Source organism: Schistocerca cancellata, chromosome 3, assembly GCF_023864275.1.
Source record: "Schistocerca cancellata isolate TAMUIC-IGC-003103 chromosome 3, iqSchCanc2.1, whole genome shotgun sequence".
NCBI lineage: Eukaryota > Metazoa > Arthropoda > Insecta > Orthoptera > Acrididae > Schistocerca > Schistocerca cancellata.
The window spans coordinates 742,953,900-742,974,485 of NC_064628.1; the positions used below are offsets into that span (position 1 = coordinate 742,953,900).

Sequence of the window (20,586 nt, forward strand, 5' to 3'; positions counted from 1 at the left end):
GCAAAAGGAACCGTGGTGAACATCCATAAACATTTGTGTGCAGTGTGTGTCGATGCTGCAGTTGATAGAAGTACAGCTGGGCGAGGGTAAAGACAGTTACAGCCTCAGGAAATGCAGAAACAGAGCTCCATGATCAGCCATGCTCGGATGTCTTGTCACAGCCACTGGTCCAGACATGCTGAATCGTGCAGATGACATTATTCGTGCCGACCGGCGCATCAAAAGTGCGTCTGCAATGAACACGACTCTTGGATATTCAAAGAGGTGCTCAAGATCGGCTCCACGAATGCTCACAGAGGACCACAAAATTCAAAGAAAGGCCATTTCATTAGAATTATTGGAGCATTTTGAGGCCCATGGAGAGGCTTTTCTGTCACGTATCGTTGTGGAAGATGAAAGCTAGGTGCAGCACTTTGTGCCGGAGTGGCATTTTCCTCATTTACCACAAAAGAAGAAATGCAAGACAACCCCGTCTGCCTGAAAAGTCATAGTGAGTGTATTCTGGGATTGTGATGGAGTTCTTCTCGTGGATGTGATGCCAAGAGGCTCAACCATCAATTCAGAGGCGTACGTGAAGGCTCTGAATAACTGAATGTGCTTTGTGCTATCGACCAATTGCCCATCGGGTGACTGATGATAATTCTGAGTCGACACCTAAGTATACTGCCTTTTTGCCTTACGTAGGAAACACTTCCAAGAAGACCGGTCGTATTTCATGGAAATAAGATGTAAAATGTGTTTTCCGACTTCCATCTAAAATTAGAGTGCTTTTGAGTTCTGTGAAGGATGATCTTGGTCTATACAAGGCGGATGTATATCGCATTCCTTGTAGATGCGGCATGGCATATATTGATCAAACTATTAGGACCATGGAGGACCGAAGTACTGAGCATAAATGGCTCACAAGATTACAGCAGCCAAGTAGATCTGCTATTGCAAAAATTGCTTGGATACTGGTCACCCCGTGTTATATAATAACACCGAGATATTGTCATACACGACCAGCTATTGGGACAGTGTTATTAAGGAGGCAGTTGAGATTAAATTAGCGAGAAAACTCGTTAACATTGATGAAGGTTTTTGTTTAAACTCTGTTTGGAATCCGGCTCTCTCCCTTGTCAAAAAACAGAGGGACAGAGTCAATGCTACCTCACCTGCGAGTTCGTAGTCTCCCTATCGACATCTTTGACTTTTGTCATCATTGGTGGCACTAGTGTTCAGTGTGTGTGTTATCTTTCCTGCATCAGTCCGAGAACCAAGGTTTTAAGTTTGCTTGTATGTCGCCTGACCCTTGCAGTTTGCCTTGAAAATAGCGGGGTGTTCTCCCATTGAAATATCGGCGATCACTGTAAGTATTACTTGGCTGAATTCCTGGAAGTTATTTGAAAGGAAGGTAACAATATTCAAGATTTTACAAGTTCAGCATTTGACAATCTGAAGCTCCTTAGCCAGTAGCACTTTCTCAAACCGTAATGGTATAAAATTTTTTAAGATATATATGTTCAGTATCCACCAATCTGGAGAGTCTCTTCACCACAAGCAGTTTTTCAAACAGGAAAGGCAACAATATTTTAAAAATTACAGGTTTAGTATTGCAATAAAAAGATTTGGAGCGCCCTTTAGGAACTAGCAATTTTAGAACAGAAAGATAATAACAATTTTAAAATTACAGATTCAGCAATCCACAATTAAAGGATTGAAAGATCTTCAAATCACAGCAAATTTTAAGGCAGTAATAACAAGACAAGGCCAGGCTGGCAGAGACAAGGATTGTTTAGGATGGCTTAGAATATCAGACACTTTGATTGAAACTTAGGTCCAAATGACATAAACATTAAGAACTTAACTTATAGAGAGATGCTGTAGTAAGTGAGGAGGACGCGCTGCCTCAGTGGCTACCACAAGACAGGAGATGGAAACCATACCACACCCATGTAACCATGCCGCACCCATGCACACAGTCGATGTGGACTAGTCAGGCCCACTGAATCTGTGGATAGTGGATAACGCACTGAGACCAATGGCACCAACGCTACAAATAACTTGGGAAGCCAGAGGCAAACAAACAGGTATATAATTCAAGCAAGACTGACAATCAAAAATAAGTGAATTCTCAAGGCCCAACACAAGAATATCAGATGCAAACCTCACACCAAAAATGGTCCAAAATCTAAGAGCTACTGCATGATTAAAACAAAGGTGATTAACTGGTTAATCGTTTAACACTAATGGCCAAACATAACAATTAATTTGATCAAGCAGCCGACTGTTAACAAGATACCCAAAAAATTTACTTGCGTAAAGTAGCAAGAAATGCTTGAGTGCTAATACCTAACCACGAGATCACAGTAGTAATAAAATATGCAACAGTAAACAATAAAATCCTTCTTTTAAGAGAAGTGCTGGATCTCATCAAGACCTTCCAATGTTAGTGCAAAAAACGAGCCACCAATTATTGCGTGCTGGCATTTGCTTACCATGACCACCCCTGAACTACAGTTCACACACAAGTTAGGCAGACAAGAATTTGCCACCTTAAGGCTCAGACTCGATATTCAACTTCAGTGGTCACTAATATATGTGGTGCCCTGGAATATAATACGATAAATTAATTCCATGCACAAGCAATAATGACAAAGATCACTGAAATGCTGAATAGATTGCAACAAAAAGGAAAACACAGTTTAAATACACTTATATATATCATCCATAAAGGGAATTCACACAGAGAGGGGGGCAGTTTAGTAGTTTGAATACGGAGTGACGGAGAACAGCGAGCAAACCAGCCTAACAGGAACAAGTTCAGCACTGGGGCACATCTGCCAAAATCCATAAACAGAAGTACCTTACCCAATTATAAGGTGGGGCGGGCGGTTATCGGAAAATAAACATCATCATGATGCCCACTTCAGCATACAGTCACACTGAAATCCAGAGAGTCAATAAGGCACAACAGGGCACAGCCCAGATCTCCACACCAACATGGCCCTGTACCACTTGGACGAGCAACAGCCGAACAGGCCCCATAATCACGTGCTAACTGTTCATCATACCCTTCTCTCTCTCACTGCCCCACCGTCCATCGAAAACCTTCCTCCAACTCCCTCTAACCAAAGAGCTAACTACAAGAAGACTGAAGCGCCACCAGGTGGTGCAACAGGAAAACAGATTGCACCAGTAACCAAAGATATAACAGCTCAGAAAACAAGCTGGAGTGGCTCACCTGCCTATGGCTGGTGTCATACTGTTTATTTCTGTTAATTGTGCATCGTGACCAGGTAGTGCATTAGCAGATGGGTACATATTAAATTTTTTCAGCCTGAGCACTGTCTATAATAATGCTATCCACCAGTGTCCTACATTTTGCTGCACATGAGTTGGAAAATTGACTACTGAAGATAGATTGACACACCTAAATAACAATTCTACTACTTTCTCCTGTTCATATCTTTTAAGAAATCGACTTTGAAATCTTCAGAAATTACTAACTATTTCTTCTGTTTGGACAGAAAGCTCAATAATGCATCTAAATTTCTCATAAGTAGCTACCAGTTTGGTACACGCAATCTGCAGACTGTTACCATTATCAGAGAAGTATTTTGGAGTAAAAACTCTCAATCATGTGCTTCTAGGTTCTGATCAACACAAGAACTATTTCTCTTAATATTGTTCACATTGTATCCAACTTTTATGTTTGTTGCAACTCCTTCCCATGTTAACTCTACACGAAAATGATGCAATTTTATTGTCCCTGCTATTTAACTTTTCCATCCCTGTCGTTACATGATGTTCAGAGAGGAACAGAACATACGATGGGAGTGAAAGTTTAATCATTTAACACCAGTAGGGCAATGAAAGTCTCCACAAAGTCTGATAAACATCAACCATGTGCTTCATTTTAAGTTTCTCTCTGTGTATGAAGCATTTCGCGCTGTGTGAGAAAGTCTATTAGCAAAGTTTCAAGAACTGGCGTTAAGTGATTCCTCTAGGGATATACTACAAACCTCTATGTATCAGGCACATAGGGATTGTGAGGTTAAAGTTAGAATAATTAGTGCTTCCACAGAGGCATTCAATCAATCATTCTTACCGCGCTCCAGAAGTGAATGGAACAGGAAGAAACCCTAATAACTTGTAAAATAAGACGTGCCCTCTGCCATGCACCTCATGGAGGTTTGCAGAGTATAGATATATATGCAGAAGTCTTCCAAATGAGTCGCTAAAATAAGTACAGCACTACTGGCGTTCGGTTGAAATCAATTTATTTGGTTGTTGTGACAGACTGATCTGTAACGTAACACAAGTTCTAGGTTAGTTTGGAAGTTTATAATTTGGTTGTCAGTTGGCGATGCCAACGGATGTGTATTTCAAATGAAGGTAGTAACAGATTAACCTATAACGCAGCCTGAATGAGCATGTTCGCGCAATATTTAACTGGTCTATTTCAGCCGAACGCCAGCTGTACTGTACTCATTTTAGTTGCTCATGCTTCGAAAGCACGCTTTTGACACTTGCATCCAGAGCCAGCAAATCTTGCTGCCGATCGGGTGAGCCGATCGGTAGCGCTCGGCCAGCCTTGTATCTGCAGGTCATAGCGCTTCCTGGTGGCAAACAGCGAAAGCTTATGTTCGCCTTTAGGACAAGTAAATGTTTGGTTTATTTCACGCGAAATTCAAAATTGTTAATTACTAAAGTTTTTAATTTCGTGTAAATTGTCACAATGAGTCATCTTCATCCCTTTTAGATAATATCTTTACAAATATTGAGAATGATGTTACTGAGGCACAAAACGTAAACTTAGGTCTTTCAGAAGACAACACAGTAGTAACATGGATAAATTCTTCTGTACCTGAGGGAATATAAAAGGCACTTCTACCTAGAGAAGGTTACTATTTTTATCCAGTCGTTAGCAAAACAAACCTGATGAATACTCAAAATCATCAATTGATGAATCGTTCAATGCATTTTATAATACTTTCATGTCCACATCTGAGATGTGTTTTCCAAAAAAAAAACTGACACGAATTAATCTCATGCCAAGAAACAGCAGCCAGGGATAACACCGGCTATCAGAGTATCCAATCAAAAGCTAAAACTTCTCAGTCAACTGAGAAAAGGCAACCAAGATGAACACCTTAAAGAATATGCTAAGACATATAAGAAAATGTATAAGTAAGTAATTAAAACAGCCAAGACAATGCACAATGACAAAGTAATCATAGGGATAGCAAACAAGTCGAAAGCCTTGTGGAATATAGTAAAAAAGGAAGCAAACAAAAGTGTTAAAAGGCAAGATGACATTGTATTAAAAGATGATCGTGGTGTGTTACTCAGAAATGGTACTCTAGCAAATTACATCAATGACTATTTCATAAACACTCCACTCAATCTGAATAAAAATTTTGCTAGTAATAGTAGTATCGCAGTTCAAAGAGAGCAAAGTGGTAATTCGATATTGCTATGTCCCACAAATAAATTAGATGTTCTTAAGATGATAAAAACAATGAAGAATAAAATGTCCGTTGGCATTGATGAGGTGCCAGGTTCAGTCATAGTTAAATGCGCTAGTGTCATTGCAAAACCACTTTCACATATTATAAACATATCATTAACAGAAGGGGCGTTCCCACAAAGATTAAAAATTTCAAAAATAAAACCATTGTATAAAAAGGGTAACATATGTGAAGTGGGAAACTATAGACCAATAGCTTTGTTCTCTGTATTTTCAAAAATAATAGAGACTGTCATGAAAAATATAATTACAAATTACCTCGAAAAATTCAATCTCTTGTCTATAAATCAACTTGGTTTACACAAAGGCATGAGTACAGAAAAAGCACTTACCCAATTCATCAAAAATATTGTAATAGCACTTGACAGAAATAACAGTACAGTAGCAATAAACTTGGACTTATCGAAAGCGTTCAGTACAGTTGATCATGATGTCTTGCTAGACAAACTAGAAGCTACAGGTATACGAGGAGTTGCATTAAAATGGTATCTGACATATCTCCACAATAGAAAACAGGTAGTGCAAATTACCTCAGCAAACAATAAAAACCAATGCATTGTGTACAGATTGGACATGTAGTACCTCAGGGCATAGTTCTAGAACCTCTCTTATTTCTTATATATATTAATGATATCAAGATCCCAATCAGTGGTACACACATAACTTTGTTTGCTGATGACACAAATATTGTTGTACCAGACATAAATAGGGTATAGCCAACATCTGCAACCAGAGTTTTGGAATGCATACAAAACTGGTTTGAACAGAACAGGCTAACCTTCAATATTTCAAAAACTAATTACATACATTACAGGAAAAAAAGCCTCATCATGATGTGAACCTCAAAATTCAAACTAAACAAATTGAAAGGGTAGCTGCCACAAAATTCTTAGGTGTGCAGATTAATAAAAATTGAGACTGGCAAGATCACTAACAAGTTAAGCTCTGCTTGCTTTGCATTACGCATAATTAGTACTGTGTGTAGTAGAGAGCGTAGCAGAACTGTCTACTTTGCTTACGTCCATTCTGCTATCACCTATGGCCTTACCCTCTGGGGTCATAATAAGGCAAACATGAAAACCATCTTCACCTTAGAAAAAGGAGCTGTTAGAATAATTTCAAACAGTAAACGGTTAACACCTTCCAAACAGTTATTACAACACCTAAATCTTCTACCATGCCTCTATATAAGAAAAAAGTGTTGTTAATATAAAAATTGACATTGATAATTATAAAACCAACTCACATCTTCACTCATACAATACAAGAATGTGCAATGACATCCACATGAAAGAGTAAACAAGGTTTAACACAAAAACAAACCAACATTCAGGGAACTATTTTGTACAACAAACTGTCAACTCGGCTAAAAGAAATAAAAACATTGTCTACATTCAAGGAAACAATAGTTAAATTCTTAATGACCAACTGCTATTATAGTATAAATGAATATCTGCAGTAACCATGTAGAAAGTAACTACATTCATTTACTATATGTTGATAGTACCATGAATCAAATGACTGCCACAGCCTCAGTGTTACGTTTTCTGAACAAAAGTGTTAAATCAAATATTTACTTGTAATGTATTTTGTGAAACGATCTGAACAAAAGTGTTAAATCAGTTATTTACTTCTAATGTATTTCATGTAAAAGATCCTTCTCATACTTTTATATTATTACAGTAATCAAAGTTGTGTTGCCCAAAAATATTGTGATGGGTACAATGAACCATTGTGTTATGTAGGAAACTGTACACCCTTACCTTATTTTTGTTATATTGTGTTCTTTGACGAAATCCACACAATGTACATTGTCGCTGGATAAATAAACTACTACTACAACTACATCTACTACTATCATCACAATGTGTCGCAGTACCTGAGCTGCATATGCTGCTTTTAGGACCTACAGATTACTTCAAAAAAATGTCCTCGAAAATATAACTCCCAATTAAAAATGAAGTTAAGTTTATATTCTCCCCAAATTACGAGGAATTTTTCATGGAAAAGTGTTCCCATTCTTATTGCATTAACTAACTACTGTAATTCTATTATCTCTTAGTATAGAGGACTCTGCTAATAGATCAGTCTGTATCCAGAGTTTATCGTCGATGTCTGTGCAGATATCATCGACACTGATTTCTTTCACTAACCTGGAGATGAATATGAACTTTAAGTAGCGGTGCTTTATGTACTTCTCTCGAGAGGTTCATACCCAACTACAGGAGTTAACGAGTAGCTATATATAACATTCCTTTCAGTGGACTGATTTTGCCAATAGTACAAAGACTGTTTTAGCTATAAGCTTTCACAATCCTGGCGGTGGTATTTTATAAATGTACTGAACTGGAATGGAGAATCAGAAATAGCTGGCAGATTTTTTGATTTAAGCTAATTAGATAAAAAAGTCTATTATTAGAGCCAGATCTATGGGATACCAGTGTTTATGCACTTTTTATATGTGCTTGAAATACTTTGGAAAATGTGCGAACAGTTTCTAGAGTGCATAGTCTCAGTAGGAGTTATGTAGAGGCTTTCTTGTTTAAGACGTTTTGCATGAAGGAATTGCCAGATGTTTCAGAAATTTAGGATTATTAAGATCGCTTTAGTACAATATAAACTGCCTACATAGTCCGATAGCCATTAGTATTTTGCCGATAAATAAAAAGCAAATGAAAATTGTCACTGCTAATGACAATGTGTTAAAAAAGTAAAGCAAATTGTCAGAGCACATTTTTATGGTGAGAACAAGGATAAATTAGGTGACAGTACGTTTCTTTGATACGATTCGTAAGCTTATAAAGGTCTCAGAAATGAGATATTTAAATTGTATACATGCAAGTGAGACAGTCTATATGAAAGCCTTCAAATGTAATCTGCAGAAAGGCCATGCACGTTAAACAGAAACTTATTTTTCCCAGATTCTCAGGTGATTTTGATTCCCCTAGAGTGAAAAATAGGTTATAACTACTGTTAATTTTTACGAATATTTTATCTATCATGCCTGGACGTTGGAGAATTTGGCGATATAAGCTTTTATTAGTGCCCTTTGTGGAAGTGCACAAACTGCGACTATATTTTTCCATTTTCGAAATGATAGTTATATTAACCTAAACTACGCACAATAACCAAAACACGCAAACAGTGCACAGGACAATACAGTATGCTTTCGCTGCCTGCCACTAGAAAAACGCTACGAGATGCAAAGTGCAAATCCGAAGTCAGCCGAGCGCAGACCATCGGATCACCCGATAGGCACCAAGGTTTGCTGTCCGTAGACACAAGTGGTTTTGATAGGTATTATGATCTCTGGTCAGGGAATTGTTCTGTTGGTAATCATTTCAGGGCGGGTACTGTGTGATGTGACGTACTAGTGGGTGTTACTGTTTGGATGTGTTTAATTTTTTATGTGCATTTGTTTTATTGAGTGTGTTTAAAAATGTCTTGTAGTTTACGCCTAATTTCTGTGGTTTTCGTCGTTACGGGGAGTATGATATGCTGCAACGCATACACGCAGGGTAAGCCTCTACATGTTAAGAAACTTGTCGTTTTCTTTAAAACTGTGAAACTTTTATGTCAAATATTTCTGTAAAAGTTTTCTTTTGAAGTATTGTTATGCCACTTGTTATCTATTCATACCAAGAAAGCTCTGTACTGCCTGTATCTGGAGGGGCATCTTGTTGATGTCACATACTGAGAAAATGAACTGTAATCCTCCGTCAGTTAGTATAATAATTCATGGCACACAAAGCATGCAACAACATCAGTGCCATTCTTCTAAATTCCGCCTTTGTGTCATGTCAAATGAACCTTGTTGCTTCCTGAGTCAGAATAGAGTCCTTCTGTCATGTACAGTACAACATGATTTGGACCGTTTGTATCTTGCCCATTCTCAATTATAGTTTCGTAGGTAAAGTTTCTCTATTGCTCAGCACTTAATTTGTGTTAACAACAATGACCAGTTTTTCCACATAATGACACCCAACAAGTGGATGGATCCTTTTCCACACTGGATATGTGGGGTTGCATCCAAGAGGTGCAGCGAATTAGCAGGCTCTTTATAAATTCACTACTAATATTTTCTCAGTTCCATACAAAGAGGGCACTCATTCATAAGAATATGTGACGCCAATTACCGCAGGGTGCTTTTCAGGTGGGACCTTGATTGTGTGTAATTGTGGCAATTTAGGCGACTAAGATGCTCTCGGGATACTACATCTAAACACGTTGCTGACTTTTTAAATTTAGTTTCAGATTGTTTTCATTGATGCAACCCATCCATTTGACACCAGGAAGTTCTGTCATGTATCCATTGAATAGTTTATGTCCATGCAAGCCCTACAAATAGTGATCACCAGCTGTTATTGGTGGAAGCAGAATGCTACAGTGAAGCAGATCCAACAGTACATGTCAGTTGTTAGGTCTGATGTTTAGTATAGTGTGGCAGGTGCACACCTGGTGTTCAATATTAAAATTTATATCTATATTTCTACTCCCCAAGGAGTCATGCAGTGTATTGCATTTCAAATACCAATAAAAACTGTGTATAAACTTGAAAATTTAACACAATCCCCATTTTGTGTAATGTGTGCAGAATGAAAGGTGCATATTGCTCGTCACAAACCGAGTTATCTTAATTTAACTATGTTGTGTAGAGCAACGTCTGGAAGTGTTTGTTGGAACTGAAATTTCGTAAGTAATGCATTATAACAGTAGCAGTGTGTCAAGCAACTGGAAGAATCTGTAACCTGTAAGGATCTCTACAAACCTAATTACAGGAGAGTAGTTAATAGTCCAAAAACGTGAGTATTCTAAGAAACTGTCCAAATACATGAACAAGAGAGATGCTGAAATTACTCCTGCGAACCTAGCAGAACTAGCACTCCTGAAAGAAAGGATATTGCGGAGACATGACTTAGCCACAGCCTGGGGGATGTTCCCAGAATGAGATTTTCACTCTGCAGTGGAGTGTGCGCTGATATGAAACTTCCTGGCAGATTAAAACTGTGTGCCGAACCGAGACTCGAACTCGGGTTCGCAGGAGAGCTTCTGTAAAGTTTGGAAGGTAGGAGACGAGGTACTGGCAGAAGTAAAGCTGTGAGGACGGGGCGTGAGTCATGCTTGTGTAGCTCAGTTGGTAGAGCACTTGCCCGCGAAAGGGAAAGGTCCCGAGTTTGAGTCTCAGTCCGGCACACAGTTTTAATCTGCCAGGAAGTTTCATATCAGCGCACACTCCACTGCAGAGTGAAAATCTCATTCTGATAACACTTGGTTGTTGTTTAATGGTGGACCTGACCCATACAAAGTTTTCAGTATTTTTGGTAGCAAGGAAAGTTTCCTATAGGTAGCTGATAAAGGGGTTAGCATTTGAGGTGCTGTACCAATAGTTGTCAGTATGCTGTTGAAATGTTTAGACACTATGTTCCTCATGTATTACCTCATGTTATCCCAGTTCTAGTAGTTGTTCAACACCTCCCACCACAGATTTAGATTTATTTGAAACTAACAAAAATTGTGTCTAATTGTTACTACCTGACATCCATTTACAGATGAAAGCCTCATTTTGACTTCCCCTTGCGCTACAGTCTTCAGCTATATCTATTCATATTGTTGCCTGATGAACTGCCCACAGTTTTTGGTTGATTTTCACATTGTCTGTGTGGCAATGCCATAGGTAAATACTGATAATACAAACTTATTATGAATTGTGATTTTCAGAAACATCGGAAGCTTAGTTTTGAAAACACTATTTAGTATGCTAAAAGTTCTCCAAGCCGTTTTTACTCTTCTGCTTGATTCTTTTTCTGCCCATCCCGTTATTGCCTTCAACTTCCCTGATACAAAATCTCTTATCATCTGATTCTATGCTTCCACTGTTAATTTATACTATTTCCTGTTTGGTATGTTGATTATAAAGCATATTATTCTTTCTCAGCCCTACTTGTAAATTTGTTGGCCGGCTGTGATGGCCGAGCGGTTCTAGGCGCTTCAGTCTGGAACCACGCGACCGCTACGGTCGCAGGTTCGAATCCTGTCTCGGGCATGGATGTGTGTGATGTCCTTAGGTTAGTTAGGTTTAAGTAGTTCTAAGTTCTAGGGGACTGATGACCTCAGCTGTTAAAAAGTCCCATAGTGCTCAGAGCCATTTGAACCATTTTGTAAATTTGTTCTGTTTGGATCTTTCATTACTTGTTGAAAACTATGTGTGCTAGAGGCAAACAGTACAGTGATCTATTTCTTCTCTTTTTTCAGTTAACAGTCTGATAAACATCTTATGGAACTACTGTGAATAGCTTTGATGATGTGGACTGTTTTTGCATTACTCTTCTTTCAATTCTGAATTTCTCATTACGCTATTGGAAACTGTGATATTGTTCTGTAACCTATAAATGTACTGCTCCTTTTAGCTGACATCTTAATAACAATTTTTAAGGGCATCCGGATATTGATATGCTGGAGAAGATGACTTGGTGTACTACAAGTTCAGCTGAACAAAGGAAGTGCAAGCAGTTTGCTGATGCAGTTGACAGGGACAAAGCCCTGTTTGGTCCAGATTTAATGAAACTTGACTGTGTTCAAGTAAGTATTAGTTTTTAAATCATATTGCTCTGAAATCAAGGAACTCATGTCTAACATAAAGTCTTAAACATGTTTTCTTATTCTGCATGAGAACTTCATGTGCTGCATTTTAATAAAGTGCGCCTTCAGACGACACCATACATGATTTATGCTGGAGGGTGTGTAGATATTATTTCTCTCTCCTCCTGTGTGGTACATGGATGGTAAAAGTAAAGAGACAGGAGCAAAGAGATTGCACAGGGTAATGTAAATTAGATTCTAAACCAAATTCTTTTACAACTAAATTGAAATTTTTAAGATAAATGTTATAAATAATTATTCAGTTTACTTAAATAACAAGAATAACACACTCATATCTTTGCTTTAACTGTGTGTTATTCTTTATATTTATTTTCTAATCTCCTTCATGCCCATGTTTGGTTGGAGTCCAAACAAACAAGAACCTGAGGTTCACACTTGGCAGATCTAAATGTGAGAGAAACACAAGATGGAAAATGTAGTGTGAAATGACACATTCAACCTGGCTACAATTATCTGCAGTTTTGCATCATTTTGCAATGAATCATTTTCTTGGCCTATGTGTTTACCATGGCTACCAAGACTGTAGGGGTGAAAGCTTTTAGATAGAATTGATAGTAACCTTTAAAGTGCAATTATAGTTTACTGTATTAGAGTACGGGACATACATCATTCTGTGCAAGGCATCATTTCAAGTCAGTTTTTTTTTCCACATAATGTGTCATTGCATCTCCCAGAGTTTTTCAGGGTTCGAGTAAGTAGTAGACACGAGGAGAGGAACTAGGAATATAAAATTTACTGCAATGATGGAAGTAGCAATAAGACAGTTTATTGACTTGCTGTGCTGCATGATATTTAGCACATCGAGCTTCTTTGGTCTAACAACTGCAGCACCAACTATTTTGAATTATTATTATTGTTATTATTTATCGTATGGAAATACACATGCAATTTACACCAATATTTACATACTGCAAAAGAAGTATTATATATAACAAAAGGAATGTACAAGGTTATGGTCACTAATTACATCACAAACTGATTCCCAGAGAGTGCATCCAATCCAGTGCTTTTGGTGAGGCATTTATTATGTCGCTCCAGCCTCCACTAAAACATCTATTGGAACATTCCTCTACAATGTGTTCAACAGACTTGTTCTGCTGCTCCGCAGTCACACATCGGGGAGTCTGAGAGTCCCAATTTGTGTGTGAAGGACTTAGTTCTTCCATGTCCACCTCGGATTCTGTTGAGAGCACACCAGGTACTTCTAGGTTGTTAGAAGCCTGGTATGCATATAGGGTCTTGGAGGCTGTGGGGAAGTATGCTTGTGTTGTTTTTCCATGTCTCCTTCCACACATCTTCAGTCTTGTATGGATCACATTCTCAAGCTGTCCAGAATGGTTTTCTTGATTTGAGACCTGTGCAGGGTGGGTTGAGCAGTATTTCCTTTGCGGGAAGCCTTTGGGAAACCTTTACATTATTAATCTTTTCCCGTTCGCAGGTTGCTGCTTCTAGTCTTCTCAAATGTGGTGGGGCGTTGCTACTGAGAGCAGACAGCCAAGGTAGTGGGTTTGAACTCAGGATGCCTGTTACAATTCTCATGGTGTCTTTCAGGAAGACAACAACAACTGTTGGATTCCTGCAGAATCTGAAGAATGCACTTTCATCAACAGAGAACAGTTATCGGGGTGTCAGTCCGTCGTGCCTTGGCTGAAGAAATTGTAAAAACTGTCACAAGGCTCTGAGACAATGTACTATGATCTACTGAGAATGAGAACTCTTCTTTGGCCATGGCAAGGGGACCATGTGCTGCTCAGGCTATGTCCGCCAGCATATGTTCTCCTGTGTGAAAGCAGTGGCCAAGGCTTTCAGGCCCAGTCGCTATACCTGCAGTCATGTATCATCCTCATTCTCCACACTGCCAGTAAAGTGGCCTTTTCACCATTAATCCCCAAAAAGCTTGCCTTTGCCCAGCTGCCAGTGTAACTGCCCATCGAAATATAAACTTAGCCCTGCCACCTCAAACACACACCATGCAATTAACTAGCAATGAACTTAGTACACAACGACTGTCAGCCCTCTTTAATAAACATCATATCTGTCACAGTGTCATCCTAACTTGATACAAGTGCTCTAATTGCATGTGCCGACTTGAAATGAACAAATAAAATGAAAAAAAGGTGAGCCCAAAGGACTTGCTGCCTTTCAAGTAAGCAGTATACTCATTACTTTGAATCATATAAAGTAGCACATATCAACCAGAAAAGCAGCTTCACAACATAAAGTTCAAAAATCAAAAAGACTTTTTCAAAGACTAAATATTTTTCTGTAATTCACATAATATTCTTCAAATCAATAAGTGTGTTGTATTATACACTTCCTAAAGTACCCTATGTTCTGCCTCAGGGTTCAAGCTATCTCCTCACCAAATTTTATCAAAATTGGTTCAGCAGGTTCACAATAATAAATTCAAATGTCATGCATGATACAACAGTTTTTCATGCATCTCACTGTTTTTCACATTATATATCCTGCATGATCTGTTGTACAATGATATAATTTTGTAGGTAAATTCAGAGGTGTATGTGAGCACTGTGTGCAAAATATGTTACAAATACAGTTAGTAGTGGAGAAGTAATAAATAATTAAAACATCATGGCTGATCAAAAATGAACAACGAAAAAGTAGTTAACTTTTCCTTTCATCATTACACGGAGGGAGGGTCAGTGAGAAAATGTTATGTAAGAATTGGAAGTTACATGTTTAGATGTAAAGTTTATTGCAAGTCACTAAGTGATCTCGTTTTCAAATACTGGATGAATAAAATCTGAGTATTCATTATTCATGGCATCCACTTCTTATTCAACCCCACTCTGAACCCTTTGATAGATAGGTGGTTCTATCCCTACAGCGGTTCTCTCCTGACAGTAAGACCAAGTTTAGTTGAAATTGGTCCATTGGTTTTATGTATAATTCCTTTTTTCTATAATCCAATTTTGACCAAATATAACCTATATGGTGTCCCTAGTTTAACTAAAGTTGCCAGTGAAACCTCTAAAAATCTGTGTAGTAGTTTTGTATATTATTATGTTCAGACAGACAAGAAAGTTTTAATAGAACTTAAAATAATGTTATCTTTACGTTCTTTTGCTTAGAAAGATGTAAATAAATTCATCACTTTTTGATGAATTGGCATCTGTAAATTAATTGACAAAGTTTTAATTACACCTGTAGTATTATTATTTGTAGTACTTGCTATAATTCTGCATAGTAAAGTTGTTTGTACCAGTTTCACAAACTTTTAAGTAGAGGCACCTCAAAATTATTATTAACTTTGAACAAAAATAAGTCACAGTGTATTTCCACCTAAAAATTCATGATTTACGTTGAGTAGTGATGGGTCCTGTGTGAAGCAAATGTGGTGTTGTCAGCATGGTTTGGAGTCCACAGACTGTAGGTCACTCTGTAGCTAACTGGGTGAGTCAGCTCAAGATTCGGAGTAACCTAGTAAAGTGCTACAGTGTTCAGACCAGTCTTCAGATTGATAACAGCTTTACCTGTCATTGATGAATGCAACATGACATCACTGTAGATGAATAGTAAGTCTTCTTCAATTTATTTTTCCACTGAGAGTTCTTACAAAGAAGATTTTTTATTGTGGTTAATAATTTACGTAGATCATTGTGACAAAGGGGCTTCCTGTTGTGTGGTTGCTGGTTATTCTACATCATCTCTATGTTGGCTAGCTCGTCTTTGCTTCTCACAAATGTGAAGATACTGCCGCCGCATTATCTTGTTAGCTATGCACTCCACATCAATCAGATCAATTACAGTTACATTATTTATGTGTAATGCAACACTATATTTTTACGTGAATGCTATAGCATGTTGATTAATATTAGCATTAATATTTGACCTTTCCAAATATGTGTATAAGAGATTGCTGTGTCAGTTGCAACAGGTGTCTAGGTCACTTCTGTTGGAGACGCTTACTTTTTTTTTTCTCTCCCCAACACTGTATCCTGTCTATGTAATATCCTATTAATGTGCACTACTTCTGTTTCTCTTTCTCTCTCTTTTTTTTATAACAATAAGAGAAATTCTTGAATGAAAGGCAAATACACACCTATAGCAGACTGATGTGTGGCACATAGATACATGTAAAATAAAATGGTATTCACACTTGCTTTTGAGCTCTCGCTCTTTTTTCTACCAGAAGTACACACATTCACACACATGAACACTCCTGCAGCTTCGGAGAGACTTATTATCGATTATTAGTTATTAGGAGCAGTGGCGTGGGCTAATGTAGGTGGGAATGTGTGGGAAAGGATGCACGATGGAAGGAGGAGGTAGTGGGATAGTGCGAGGCATGTTTTTGGACAGATGACTCAGTGACTGCTCAACAACATGAAAGGAGTTCAGGTGGTAGAGCATATAAAAGATGTATAACAAGGGAGGAGGGGAAGGAAGGATGTAAAGGACAAGAAGGTGGTGATAGAGAGAGAAAGGCAGAGGGGTGGAAAAGGGGGAGAGAGGTGTGGTGGGGGGTCGAGAGAGAGAGAGAGAGAGAGAGGATACCTGCATGGGTGTGGGTGGAGTAGTAGTAGTAATGGTGGTGGGAGAAGGAAGTACATGATCTGCATAGGGAAGGAGTGGTGTGGACAGAACAGAAAAGGAAGTAGATAAGGATAGGCAGTGGGAAACAGGTTAGTGCAGATTTAGGCCAAGTGGATTGTGAGAGCACAGGATATTTTGGAAAGACATTTCCCAACTGTGTAGTTCTGAGAAACTTTTGCTGATCAGAAATATCCCTGTGGTTGGAAGTCATATTTGTTCTGGTGTGCAGCATGTTCAGCAGCTGATGGTCAAGTCAGCAGTTAGCCACAGTTTGGTGGTGGCTAGTTATGCGAATAGACGATTGGTTTCTTGTCATGCCAATTGAATGCTATACAGTAATTGCAGCATAGCTAGTATACAACATGGCTGCCTTAGGAAATGCCTGTTGACTGCAGTGGGAGATGGTGGGATGGGGCATGGGACAGGTCTTACACCAGGGAATGACCCATATGATGCACGATTGGGAGCAGTACTGGAATAAGGATGGACAAAGATATTCTTTAGGTTGGGTGGGTGTTACAACACTGCTTTGGGTAATATAGACAGGATTTTTGGGTAGGATATCCCACATCTCAGGGTGCGGGATGATAGGTACTCGAAGCCGTGGTGAAGGATGTGACTGAGCACTTTTAAGTGCAGAGTGATACTGGATGATCAGAGATGTGCTGGTCAGTGGCTGATTAACTGGTTTACAGGTGTTAAAGGAGGAGCTTTCCCAGGAGAAATGCTTCGGGATGTGCTGGATAATATATTGTCTGTCAGTAAAGGCTTAGGTAAGGTTATTGATATATTTCGACAACTCCTGCTTTCCACAGCAGGTGTAGTTTCCATATGTGGCAAGGCTGTGCGAAAGAGACTTTTTGAGATGGAGCGGGTGATAGCTGACAAAGTGGAGGTACTGTCAGTGGCTGCTCCACTTCATATGAACAGATATATTCTTGGAGTCATCTGAGAGGTGCACATCAACATCTAGGAAGGTGGCTTGTGCTGGGAAGGTCAGGGTGAATCTGATTTGGGAGTAGGTGTTGATGTTATAGAGAAAAGAGCAAACATTGACCTTGCCGCAAGTGTAGATCATTAAAATGCTATCAGTAAATCTGAAACAGATAAGAGGTTGAAACCTCTTATCTGGTTGACTGGATAGGAAGGAGTTCTGCAGATGGCCCATCAATAAGTTGGTATAGAATGGCGCTCTGCAAGTACCCATGGCAGTACTACAAATTTGGCTTTCGAATGTGAATCAATTGTTGGTCGAATGTAATTGGCTAGGAAGATTAGAAAGAGGTGGTGAGTTTGGTATTAGGATGACATTGGGAAAGGCTGTGGGCATGGAGGTTGTTGGTGTATAAGCATGTCACATCCACAATGACCAACAGTGAGCCTGGTGGTAATGGAGAGGAACTTTGAAAAGGTGTTGAAGGAAGTGAGTAGTGTCTTGACTGTGAGATGGGAGATTACGGACTTAAGTTTGGAGATGTTTGTCGACAAAGGCAGAGATTTGATCTGTGGGAGCATAGCACCCTGCCACAATGGGACGACCAATAGGAGACCTGTGGGGTTGGATTTGTGGAGTGGGTAAAAGATAAGAGTGAGGGGGGAGGGAGGTGTTGGTGTGAGGAGGGAGATAGTTTCAGGTGTCAGATTTTGGGAAGGAGCTGCTTGAAGCTCTTATTGGACTTCTGGGATAGGATCATTGCCGTAAGTTTGTGTGCAGAGATATCAGAAAGTTGGCAGAGACCCACAGCCGCACAGCCACTGCGATTCATGAACACTGAGGTGGAGGCGTTGTTTGCAGGAAGGATGATAAGATCTGGATTGGTCTTTGGTTGAGGATAACAGTGTGTTTCATAGGAATGATTTACACTCATTGGGGAGGGATTTAGGAAAGAAAGGTAAGGTTAAGTTAGAATTAAGGAAGTCCTTAAAGATTACCAGGGAATGAATGGATTGAAGGAAAGGAGGATCGCAGTTAGAAGTAGGTTGGAACTGTTTTAAAACAAGATTTTATGTGGGTTTTGGTTGAGTGTTGCCAGTGGGGTGCATTGTGAAGCAATGTTTCCACAGCAGAGAATGGGTAAAGGGAGTAAGGTCCTTAACAAGTAAAGCATGGTTGAACTTAGGTTTGGGAAAATGGTGAGACCTTTAGAAAGTACTGTGATGTCTGCGGGGGTTCTGTCAATGTCTGACAGAAAGGTAAACAATAGTGTTATGGGATGGGTGTTCAAGAACAGTGTGCTTCATAGACAGTGGAGGAAGTTACGGGGATGTGGAAGGTGGATTAAGTCAGCAAGACAGGCTAGGGAACTATGAGGAGTTGATTGGGGGCAGGGATGGAGGGATGTTGGATCAGGGTAGTAGGCTATTTCTTGCCTATAGGTAATCCCACATGTGCATAAGACAGGAGTAGCTGGGACAGGTTCCTCAGATAGTACTAGAAATGCTGTTCTGACTTTTGAGGACAAGAGTTTCTGTTGCAATGATGGTATTCCAGAAGTTGTGATCACAGAGTAAAAGGAATAGTGACTCAGTCATGGTTTGAGCTCTCTTTCTTTCCCCTTTTTAAAAAATCCACCAAATTTAATATTGATCACCACAGTAATCATTTCTATTGCACATCCCTAAATACCAAGTACACCATTAAGCTTTCAGAATCTTGGTAACACTTCCTCTGCCACAAATATGTCCCCCATTCTACCAGTAGTGGCAACATATATTTGATAGGTAGTGCATCATTTCATTTGTCTTAAACCTTGTCTTTTTGAGTGTTACAGTGAAACTCACTAGTCTTAATACCACAGTATACAGCATTGTGTTACAAATAAAGACTGGATTTACATGTCTGAACATTTCTTCCAGGCTTTTAGCAGAGAGGAGTGTATGACACTGTTGGATGAAGAAAAGGCAGATATTATTAGTCTTGATGCAGGTGAAGTCTTCATTGGTGGCCGGTATCATAGTCTTGTTCCTATAATGCAAGAAGTTCATAAAGGTTTGTGATATTGAACATATTACTTTTAAAACATGATGTTACTGTGTGAAGACACTTGTAAGCTTTTCTTGAATTTTTGTAATATGTTGCAGTATTGTATCCAGAAACAAACTTGTTTAAGTGAGGTGTTGCTACATATTGATTGAGTTGCCTAGTATAAAAGTTCTGCTCTGATTTCTGCTAATTGTGTGAATAAAATATAAGGGGCGTTCAAAAAGAAATGAGCTGAAGGCATAATTACAGAATCCAGTACCTGTATGTTAGAAGTATTGACCCTGGCTGTTGAGACACTTGTCCCACTGTGACACAAGGTGGTGAATGGCTGTCTCATAAAATTCCCGTGACTGCCATGTTGACCAGTTGTGCACATACACATGGACGTAATCGTCTGGAGTGATATTGTTTGCCCCTCAGAGCCTTCTTTAAGGGGAACAGAAATGGCGTAATCACAGGGAGAGAGGTCCAGCTGTATGGAGGGTAGCCGAGAACCTCCCATTTGAATTTCTGCAGGAGTGCTGTGACTTTGTTGGCCATTTGAGGCTTTGCGTTGTTGTGGGGCAGAATGACCCCACGGGTGAGATTGCCTGGTCATTTTGATTTGATCGCTTGGTGAAGGGTGGTCAAGGTTTGTGAGTAATGCTGGGCATTCACTGTTGTCCCGTGCTGCAGGACGTGGATCAGAAGGGGTCCATCTAGGTTAAAGAAGAATGTCAGCATAACCTTTCCTGCACTCATGTGGATGGCCGTGGTCGTTTTTGGTAGTGGTGACCCTGGCTGCTTCCACTGGAGACATTGTCGTTTTGATTGTGGTTCAAAGTGATGACACCATGACTCATCTCCAGCCACCACTCGTGCCAGGAATGCATTC

The 20,586-nt window shown here is 39.3% G+C and overlaps 1 protein-coding gene across 1 annotated transcript in view; it reads left to right on the forward strand.

Annotated features, from left to right (window-relative positions):
* Window positions 1-8,831: 8,831 nt before the first annotated feature.
* The window catches only part of LOC126175756 (melanotransferrin), a 140,313-nt gene continuing 128,558 nt past the window's right edge, over window positions 8,832-20,586 (forward strand). Inside the window, exons 1-3 of the mRNA XM_049922723.1 lie at window positions 8,832-9,030; window positions 11,946-12,091; window positions 19,586-19,718. Of these exons, the coding sequence (XP_049778680.1) occupies window positions 8,952-9,030; window positions 11,946-12,091; window positions 19,586-19,718 (358 nt within the window). The 5' untranslated portion in view covers window positions 8,832-8,951. The remainder of the gene's footprint in view (window positions 9,031-11,945; window positions 12,092-19,585; window positions 19,719-20,586) is intronic.